The following is an 11,696-nucleotide window of genomic DNA, read 5'->3' as shown; positions in this document are numbered from 1 at the left end:
ATGTGTGCATTGTCATGCTTTAATTCGACATTGTCACAAAAATCGCTTTGTTGAAATTTATGGAGATTCGGGTGTTAGCTAAAAATTGACGCAACTAATTTTCGCCTTAACTTTTTTTTTTTTTTTTATCTGTGATGAAGAAATGTCAAGTTAGTAATCGGAAGCATACAGTTTTGAATTCTTATTTTAAAAACGCTTAGTCAGTGGTTTCTCGGTATAGCCGTGTGATTTTCTTTTGGTCCCGTATATGACGCGACAGTTTGCGTTACTGGTCAAGATGAAGTATGTGATTGGTCAATGTGGCGGTAAATGCAAAATGCAGATATGCAGTTAAAACGAAATAAAATTACGATTGAATGCAAGATGAAACAGTGGATGTATCTTTTCAAAAAACACATTAATAAAATTATATTCCTGGTTCAAATGCAGTCATATTATCACCAAACATAACCCTAAACTGATATAATTTTGTTATTCGTACTAAAACGCTTTAGTTCGTTAATCTATTTCACCTGTAGTTTTACATTCTAGCCACCAGCATTAAAACTAACTATACCGTTTATATTTTTTAAAGATATTTATTGTTTTCTGATATGTCTAATCTATATAAGAAGTCCGTTCACCTTGAGCGAGAAACCCGCGCATGCGCGTATGTCCCCAATTTAGCTGCATATGGTCCCTTACGGGACGTGGTTTTACTTTAAAAGTCGGGGGGGGGGGGGGGGGGGGGAGTTGAAATCTGTTGATGTAGGAATGCATTTGTCGTTTCACCAATGATTTTATGTTTAAAGACGAAGTGACTATTTTTTTAACTAAGGTATACATGTACATTGTATTAAGTACTCGCAAATGATTTGGGCAGTTGACTGGGGGAAAGTACGTAAGGCGTCCGACCATGTTTGGCATAAAGGTCCAATACACAAACTATTTACCATTGGTTCAGATGGTAAGTAATAAAATAGTTTAACAACTTTCTGACGGATAGAAAATAAAAAGTTATTATTAATTGGGTATAGAGTCCTGACGAAAATCATTCGATATCTACAATTATAACACTAGATATCGTTATGACGTCGTAGTCATCATATAACGATTTTCCTGCCCTCAACTGTAACTCTTTGGAATAATATCTTGGCGAAATTCGTAATAATCCTTCCTAGTAAACCCCCACAAAATATCCCAATCTAATCTCAAGATTTTGTAATGTGATTAAAAAAATCAGCATGGCCGCAACAAAAGGTAAATACTACTTCATTAATTTATGCATATTTCTCTATTGCTTCGTTTTATTTCTTGTACTGTTTTTGTACAGAGCTATCATGAAAAATTATTGAGTCATAAAAATGACCAAATTTTGTTTGAAGGTCAATGCCAGGCTTGAATGGCTAAGCATTTGTACTCTGAAATAGAGATAAATAAAGTTTTGGTAATGTAACGGCACAATTTGTTTTGTGAAGAATTAAACTCAGTCCCCAGCTAAACGGAAAACTATAACGTGGCCGAATTAATTAATAAAGTCCAATTATCAGTAAATATCTGAAATATCCACAGGGGCTTGGCACGATTTCATAAATGATAGTCCATTATATATGTATTATATAGTCATTATAATACATATATATGGACTATCATTTATAAAATCGTGCCAAGTCCCTGTGAAAATATCAGTTGAAGTACTGAATCTGAAATGTGCGCCATGATGGTTGTATATAGATGCTGCAAGTATATTCTATGTTCCATTATGATTGTTTTTATTCTTGGAAAATTTGGAGTTTTACAATTCGATAGTAGCTCTAATAGCTTAGAGTGGGGCAAAGGGAGGTAACTCTGATAGATCTGAATGAAAAAGCCTGAATATTGTGTCATGGTAGAACATTTCATTCAAAACGTTGCCTTACGTTCACAAACAACATAGTTATCATCCATACGTGCAATTTACTTTATATAAAATAAACACAACTTGTCATCTTGTATACGTGTTAATTTTTGAAAATATTATTCCGTAAAAATGACAAAATAAAAATGTCTCTTTTGATGTCATCCGTGTAGCACCAGTACACTTTATATAAAATAAACACAATCTGTCCACTTGTATACGTGTTGATTTTTGAAAACATTATTCTGTAAAGATGACAAGATAAAAATGTCTCTTTTGATGTCATCCGTGTAGCACCAGTACACAAATCATGTCTCGTCCGTACGCACAAACAAATTAAAGTTCCTTCAATTTTTGTGACTGTTATACAATGTATCTAGTTCACAAGAGTTCATATTACCAGATTTCTCTCTATTTTAAAATATACAATTAAATTAACGTTTCCTTAGATAATTTATAAAAAAAATGTAATGCGCACAGGTCTATGTTCAAATATCACACAATCGAATTGTCCGTGCTAATGACGTAAACGGCCGTGTAGTCGAGCCCTCGGGATTCCGAACATGACGTAGTGATGTGAAGGGAGACAACTACTGTCAGCAGCAAGTGTAAGGAACTCTTCTGTGTCTGCGGTGACGTCACCTCCTCGAGCTGGGTGATCGGGGATTTCCCGCGCCGTCAACCCTCTAATGTTATTAACACCATTCAGAATAGAATCCGTCATCTTTCTGTTGAACTCCATCCTCCAGCATACCCACTTCCGCTCACGACTACAACATAAACAATCTCTGTGACCAAAAGCAATTTCCGGAAATGACGTATCCGTGGTGACTGGCTGCATAAAATGTCTTCCGTGGGACACATTTAATGTTCGAATACTCCTGCACATGACTTGCATGTCAACATGTTGGTGATTTGAGTCATCTGAAGTAGATGACGTAGTTCTACGTAGTTTTCTGTCCTGAAATTGTGTTCCAGTAAATTCGTCGTCACTTCCGGTTCCGGTGTGAGAGCAAACTGACTGTATCGAAGAGTAGTGGGGTTCCTCGAAGTCTTGGCAGCTGTTTTTCATTCTGATGATCAGAAAATAAAACAAGTTTTAATTTAGTACATGTTATTACATATTGCATGTTAAAGATGCTACAACGCCAACAGGTACACTCTGCTTCTAACAAAAATGCAAAATGCCCCCCCCCCCCCCCCCCCCCCCCCCCCCCCCCACACACACACACACACACACACCCACACCCACACACACACACACACACACACACCCAGGGTTGGATACAGGATTTCCAAATGGGGGGGGGGGGGGACTCTTCCTGGAAAAAAAATTAGCAGGTAAATGCAAAATCCTGCATTCTAGTGTATTTCACGGTAGATTCATAATAAGTGTGTTTTAAAGAAACAACGTGTATTACACTATTATTTTGCAGATTGATACGGGAATTCGTTTTAAAGATACCCTTACTTTGACAATTTTAGAGGGGGGGTTTTAAGATATTCTTCCTTTGACAATTTTAGAGGGGAGGAGGCGTTTTTAAGATACCCTTACTTTGACAATTTTAGAGGGGAGGGGGCGTTTTTAAGATACCCTTACTTTGACAATTTTAGAGGGGGGGGGGGGGGGCTTTTTATGATACCCTTACTTTGACAATTTTAGAGGGGGGGGGGGCGTTTTTAAGATACCCTTACTTTGACAATTTTAGAGGGGGGTTTTAAGATATTCTTCCTTTGACAATTTTAGAGGGGGGGGGGGGGGGGGGGGGGGGGCGTTTTAAAGATATCCTTACTTTGACAATTTTAGAGAGGGGCGTGCGGAACATGGTGAAAGCAAAACATGACATGAGATATGATGAATATTGAACAGCTGAAAGAATGGAATAGCACAAAGTACACAAATTACAGCTGAGTCGAGTAAGATCTAAAACAATATTTGAAACTTTCTTGTCAAAATTTTCCTAATTATTCTTCAAAAATTGTAAAATAAATTGTAAATGAAAGAGACTTCTAAATTCTCTCCTTCCATTTCCCTGTAATCATCACCCTATCTCTACTATTCTTAAACTCACGTTTTAAAGAATAAAATCATTTAATGTTAATTCTAATGTCATCTTGTGTAAATATTTGTGTTGTATACTGTTTTTGGGAAAGGGCTTTATATAAGTTGGAAAACTTGTGCCCAATTCCTTTGTATATTTATGATACAATAAAATATGTTTAAAATAAAACAGTCGTTTTAGTTTTCAATCGACCATAATAACCCCCTTTTTTCGGAGATATGCAAATGTATAGCACATGTAAACATGTAGAACAGTACATATTTATCAAAGTATTGCAGATATGATGGAATATCTTATCTAGGTCAGTAGAAGAAGAACCAAACAAACAAATATAAATAGGATTTTGATTATGGGGGAATGTTCATTCTTAACATTTAAATGATGAAGCACCATCCCACTATTTTTTATAAAGCATGTCAATATCATGTAGATTGATTTAGGGTGGTTTGTTTTTTAAACCATTCATTCATTCATTCATTCATTATTATTTTGGGCGCCGTTTTGTCATTTAATCTTATTTAGCGATTTCATCTTTTTAAAAGTGGACTAAGTGTTATCACTTATTCTACCATGTTTGCCATGCAACGCCAGTTTTGATTGGTTTAAAACCGTGTATTATTTGTCAGTATAACACGCCCGTGTCAATAATACGAGAAATAAATTACATGGTTTCTCGGGGTTTCTTTGCCGTTTTTCTGTTAGGAAGAGGTAGATCTCAGAACTAAACAGCATATGGTAGAATAGAAATAAATAACGATGATTCGTGTATTGTTGCAGGACAAACAACTCGGACTCGGATATTTTGCAATTTTGATAAATAACTGAGGCCTTTGTTATTAATTGAATTGCAAAATGTCTTCGTCCTCGTTGTATATCCTGTAACAATACACGAATCATCGTTAATTATTTCTTAAGTAACAACAATTAAAAACTGCTAAGTGATATAACTAAATGGGAATAAAGGACGTTCTATAGCAGTAGATGTTCAATCACATAAGACTTAAATATACATTATACATATTATATAGGGTTAGAATATGGAACGATGTCCCAGAACATGTTGTCATAGCACCGACAGTAAATTCTTTCAAAAACAGACGAGATAATCATTGGGAAAGCAGGAACTTTTTCGGCATAGCCGTCTAATTTTGTTTTGGCCCCGGATATGACGCGATAGGTGGCGTTACTGGTCAAGATGAAGTATGTGATTGGTCGATGTAGCGATCAATGCAAAATGCAGATATGCAGTTAAAAACGAAACAAAGTTAAGATTGAATGCAAGCTAAATAAGTGGATGTGTCTTTTTAAATGACACATTAATAAAATCATATTCCTGATTCAAATACAGTCTTGTTATTTAAAAAAAAAATGATTTAGACTGATCTAATTTTGTTATCCGTGCTGAAACGCATTGGTTCGTTGATTTATTTCACCATTATAACCATTATAACCACCAGCATTAAAACTATGATTTATCCTTTTTTAAAGATACTGTATTTCTTGTTTACAACTATAAGTGTGAAATTATATAGGAATTGTAACTTGTCACGATTTATTGATTTTATTTATTGTAATTATCATATTTTGGAGTCCGGTTTTGTGGATCAAAAGGTCCTTCACTGGTAATAAAATTTATCTTTTCTTATTTATCTTATTTAACTCCTCTTGAGACAACGACAATGAGATTACTTTGCGATGAATGTAGATTATAATTACATTCATGCTTATATAAGCACTAGTATATCATTGATCAATTACTCAAAATAAGGTACATTGTATTCTATTTTATTTTTACAACTTGCTGGTGTCGTAATAGTAATTTATTACAGTCATCAAATGCTGACGACACCATACCGCAGTATAATTGATAATCTTATCTATTAACACGGACTTAAATAAGTACACGATGTTTATTTCATTTGTAGCTGTTTTTTAAGAGATTACCAAGGGGACAAAGAAAGTGTATTTTATACAATGAGAATGATTTCATCATCAAATCTCATTGATATGCAAGCGTTTGTATATATTTGATTAAACTTTGTTACTTAAATAATTAAAATATGTTTAATTTCATTTAGTTAGATTAAGTTGAAAATCTAAACTTTTTAGGAAAGTGTTTCACAATTTAAACTAGACGTAGGGAGGACTTGTTATCACAGCTTAATTAGAATGTATATACTAGTATACAGTATTTAACTTTTTTGATCTGCTTTGTATCACATTCAAGGAGTTAAGTTTTTGTATTGAAGTAAGTGTTAATTGGAGTATCATCATTGTGTTGTTTTGTTCTAATTATAATTATTATAATTCTATCAGTTGTAAAACTTTTGAAATAAAATTTTATTGAACTGATTTTAATTATCATTTTGATAAAGCCATTATTTTGTCCTTTTCAACGTTAAAAATAAATAACTGTTTAAGTAAATTCAACTTTCAGTGACAGATATTACAAACTTTCAGTGACAGATATTACAAACTTTCAGTGACAGATATTACAGAACGGCCCTTTTTCACATGGTTCTCTTTAAGATATGAATGGCCGCTTATAAATGTGTATTATCTCAGTGTTTTATGCAAGAAGGGATGTTATTACATATTCAAATATCATTTTTCTTCATTTTTTTTCTGGGTTACAACATAAAGTGTTTTTCCTAAAGATGACATACGGGTATAACTACCAATTGTAAGCAAATAAAACTACAATGAGTAAAAAAAACGCGTTAATTAATGAGAGTTTCAGTATGAATGCTTTTGATCGTAACAAGGATATTCGAAGTACAGAATAATCTTGTCAAACAAAGGCTTTAAATGGTAACCGCTCTTTGAAACATATCTAATCAACACTAACTAATGAACAAAGGGAAACGGATGATTATGTTGAGTTCGTTGTGTATACATGTGGTGTATTACATTGATCGAAATTAATCTTTGTCGCCGATGAACAGAATACTAAATTTATACATTTTATTTCCAGAAGTAATGACTGAATGAATGTCACCACGCAATTTGTAATAACGACGCAATTTGTAATAACTTTTCAAACGTCGTTATAAGCGGAGACCTATATACTAGTATATAGGACTCTGTTATAAGTAATAAATAAGTGTTTTTCCAATATAATTAGGTCGAAACATGTACCAAGTGAAGATTATCTTTCCATCTGATGACAATTTATCCGGTAAAAAAAGACTTTGAAATTTTTATTACAAATTGCGTGGTGACAATGCAAAGCAAATAGATACAATTGTTAATTAAGGATTTTGTTCAGATATAGATGTTTTAATTAATGAGCATTTAAAAATAGATATTCATATTGTACATGAGAGCATCGCCGATATCAAAATACCGATATATCAGTTTTATGAGTGTAGGACAAAAGCCCCCCCCCCCCCCCCCCCCCCCGGACATTAGCCCCTAGGACAAAAGCCCCCCCCCCCCCCCCCCCCCCCCCCCCGGACATTAGCCCCCCCCGGACAAAAGCCCCTTCTTTATAAATTTAGCTGGTATACTTTATATAAATGTGTACTTTTGAAAAACAGAAACTATATATATATATATTGTTGTTTTTATCTCTGTAATTTGGAGAATAATTGTGTGGAAAATGAAGGTCCTTGGTTCAATGTCAGTGTAGCATTACATGTCTGTGGTTAAACATCATAATTTATTTTTTCAAACTTTATATTATTAAGTAAGCTAAAAATTTCAGGAGAGTTCTCCATGATGAACAAATTGTTACTGATTACACATAATTTTTGACTTCCTAATATACTGCAAATATTGATAATCAAAGAAATGTCTACAAAAGCAATAAACATTTGATCCCTATTTGCAGTGTCTCAAATTATAATATAATAAGTACATAATGTACCTAACCAAACATGTTGCTCTGTGTTGTAATACGTTTAATTTTAGGAATACAATGTAATTAAAATCAAAGAAACAATGAAGCCATTAATGGTATATTTCTTTCCAGGAAAATACAATATCAATGAAAAACCTACCAAACACCTGTGTAACAGCTTATTGTTTATGTAACAGTTCAAGTAGTTGTTTTTCGAACTGGTTGTTTACATTGCAGAAGCAACTGGTGACTGAAGTCACTTACATATATATGTAGCACTTAATATAACCACTGCTAAAACATATATTGTAATTTTTTTTTTTAAATGAATAAATAAAAACATAAAAAATTTAAAAAAAAAAATAAAAAAATTTATGAAGGGGCTTTTGTCCACTTTTTGATTAGTGTGAAGGGGCTAATGTCCGGGGGGGCTTTTGTCCTAGGGGCTAATGTCCGGGGGGGGGGGGGGGGGGGGGGGGGCTAATGTCCGGGGGGGCTTTTGTCCGTACCTCCAGTTTTATATATCAAAATACAGATATATCAGTTTTATATATCAAAATACAGATATATCAGTTTTATATATCAAAATACCGATATATCAGTTTTATATATCAAAATACAGATATATCAGTTTTATACATCAAAATAGATATACCAGTTTTATATATCAAAATACAGATATATCAGTTTTATATTTCAAAATACCGATATAGCAGTTTTATATAACAAAATACAGATATCTCAGTTTTATATACAAAACAGAAGTAGATATAGATTATAATTCTTACCTGATCAAATATGAGTTGAGATTCTTAATTCGTGTTCCTGAAGGAACATATACACAATGACGTAGTTCTGTTGATATAAATAGCACGAATGAGATATTTTTGGCTCTCTTGGACAAGCACGTGACACCTCAGTACCCTGTGCGGTTTATAGATAACCGGACGGCGCCGACGTCCAAAATACCTGTCACTGATGCAATATACAGGTGTGTCAGTTTATACGTCTGACAGGTGCGACAAGACAAGATGCTGGTTTCGTCTCCCCAATAACCAGGCACCTGACTGGTCCAGGGCAGGTGTGAATAATTGGAATCCAGGTAACCCCCTCACACCAACTCACCACGTGTACTTGTTTATCCCGGATGTGGAAAATATCCGACAAGTCAACATACTCCTGCATGCATCAATAAACAAGTAAACAAAAAATAATCACAATGTCACCGCTGACCTAAATAACGCACTTTTACATTATAGGTCTATGAGGATGAGAAAATCTAAATTGTATTCAAGTTATTTTTTTATCTATTTTCAACATTTTATTTGTATCGTTTAATAGTAAGAAAATGTAGATAAGACATTGTAATCCTTTAGCGTCAAGACAACAATGCTATTTTTATCCCAGTCCCCAGTGGATTACCTCCCCTTGTGTCTTTGATAGATAAACAAACAATACGAGTTGACTGTCTGTGTTTGATGTCTGATCACGTCTATTGTGTTTGGCTTCTCTGTAACAATAACAAACATCTCCTTCATCTGACTAAACTGGCGGAGTCAACACATCGCTGTGTACTTATACCCACCCATGGATAATGATTTACCTCACACAGATTTACTATGGACACATTGTTATGGACACATTGTTTACCCAAGGACAAAACAATTTCATGTTGATACAAATAAACAAGAACAATACGCGCCTAGATACTAACATAGAGCGTTATAGTTTAAGATAGTTTTTATCATCATTTTTTAATGATTTTAATGATCAATTATCTATCGTGTAAAGTATTAAATATATTTAATTAAAACACTTTTTCAATGTATTTCTATGACTTTTTTCAATGTAATTGCAATTTCACATCAGAGAGAGAGAGAGAGAGAGAGAGAGAGAGAGAGAGAGAGAGAGAGAGAGAGAGAGAGAGATGAATGTGTAATTCGACTTACTGTGGTCCACAGATACATGTTATTACCAGTTTACACACTACGGTCCAACATAAGTTGTTTTTTAGGTCCGAAGACGTTACTTTTTATTCTCATATATAGGAAGTACCTCTTCCATAATTACTCTGGTAAATAGCTGATTTAGTTTTCTAAGATTTATAATGGAACGAAATAAAATTATATCAATAGTACAGTTATGGACGTTAAAAAATTCTTTCCTTCACGTTTTCAGAAGTATTATATTCTTCCAAATTTGAACTTGAAATCTTCTCCTTTTTCATAAAATAAAATGGACGTAAGTGCGATGTCCTCTCCGAATTGCAAACCAAGGGGAACAACTCTGCAAAGCCTATAAATCCAAGCTGTAGATTTGTGTGTATGCCCTTTATATAATATCGTCAATACCGCTGTAACAGAGAGCATGATTAATTAAATTTAAATCACTGCTTCCGCTAGGGATCGAACCCGGGACCTCTGGCTTACTAGTCTTACGCTCAACCGATCGTGCTAAAGAGAAGATCTCTCTAGCCGAGCGGTATATTACGGCTAGTATTTACCAGGGTTACATATCGAGCTAAAGAGAAGATCTCTCTAGCCGAGCGGTATATTACAACTAGTATTTACCAGGGTTACATATCGAGCTAAAGAGATCTCTCTGGCCGAGCGGTATATTACGGCTAGTATTTACCAGAGTTACATATCGTGCTAAAGAGAAGATCTCTCTAGCCGAGCGGTATATTACGGCTAGTATTTACCAGGGTTACATATCGTGCTAAAGAGAAGATCTGTCTAGCCGAGCGGTATGTTGAGGCTAGTATTTACCAGGGTTACATATCGAGCTAAAGAGAAGATCTCTCTAGCCGAGCGGTATATTACGGCTAGTATTTACCAGGGTTACATATCGAGCTAAAGAGAAGATCTCTCTAGCCGAGCGGTATATTACGGCTAGTATTTACCAGGGTTACATATCGAGCTAAAGAGAAGATCTCTCTAGCCGAGCGGTATATTACGGCTAGTATTTACCAGGGTTACATATCGAGCTAAAGAGAAGATCTCTCTAGCCGAGCGGTATATTACGGCTAGGATTTACCAGGGTTACATATCGAGCTAAAGAGAAGATCTCTCTAGCCGAGCGGTATATTACGGCTAGTATTTACCAGGGTTACATATCGAGCTAAAGAGAACATCTCTCCAGCCGAGCGGTATATTACGGCTAGTATTTACCAGGGTTACATATCGAGCTAAAGAGAAGATCTCTCTAGCCGAGCGGTATATTACGGCTAGTATTTACCAGGGTTACATATCGAGCTAAAGAGAAGATCTCTCTAGCCGAGCGGTATATTGCGGCTAGTATTTACCAGGGTTACATATCGAGCTAAAGAGATCTCTCTAGCCGAGCGGTATATTACGGCTAGTATTTACCAGGGTTACATATCGAGCTAAAGAGATCTCTCTAGCCGAGCGGTATATTACGGCTAGTAGTTACCAGGGTTACATATCGAGCTAAAGAGAAGATCTCTCTAGCCGAGTGGTATATTACGACTAGTATTTACCAGGGTTACATATCGAGCTAAAGAGAAGATCTCTCTAGCCGAGCGGTATATTGCGGCTAGTATTTACCAGGGTTACATATCGAGCTGAAGAGATCTCTCTAGCCGAGCGGTATATTACGGCTAGTATTTACCAGGGTTACATATCGAGCTAAAGAGAAGATCTCTCTAGCCGAGCGGTATATTGCGGCTAGTATTTACCAGGGTTACATATCGAGCTAAAGAGAAGATCTCTCTAGCCGAGCGGTATATTGCGGCTAGTATTTACCAGGGTTACATATCGAGCTAAAGAGAAGATCTCTCTAGCCGAGCGGTATATTGCGGCTAGTATTTACACCGCGATTACAAAATATTTTCTCAATAAACCCTGATAATTAATGAGAACAACAGTGATATTTGTTTATATGTTAATCATCAATT

General features: G+C 35.1%; 1 protein-coding gene across 1 annotated transcript; it reads right to left on the bottom strand.

Annotated features, from left to right (window-relative positions):
- Positions 1-1,855: 1,855 nt before the first annotated feature.
- Positions 1,856-8,694, bottom strand: LOC117314768. The gene is made up of 2 exons (XM_033868874.1): positions 8,569-8,694; positions 1,856-2,949 (listed from the first exon to the last, which is right to left on the bottom strand). The coding sequence occupies exon 2, from the start codon at positions 2,946-2,948 to the stop codon at positions 2,394-2,396; it is 555 nt and encodes a 184-aa protein (XP_033724765.1). The 5' UTR covers position 2,949; positions 8,569-8,694; the 3' UTR covers positions 1,856-2,393.
- Between the last annotated feature and the right edge of the window lie 3,002 nt (positions 8,695-11,696).

Source organism: Pecten maximus, chromosome 16 (assembly GCF_902652985.1).
Source record: "Pecten maximus chromosome 16, xPecMax1.1, whole genome shotgun sequence".
Classification (NCBI taxonomy): domain Eukaryota; kingdom Metazoa; phylum Mollusca; class Bivalvia; order Pectinida; family Pectinidae; genus Pecten; species Pecten maximus.
The sequence above is the reverse complement of the archived record's forward strand: the minus strand, read 5'-3'. Positions and strand labels throughout refer to the sequence as shown.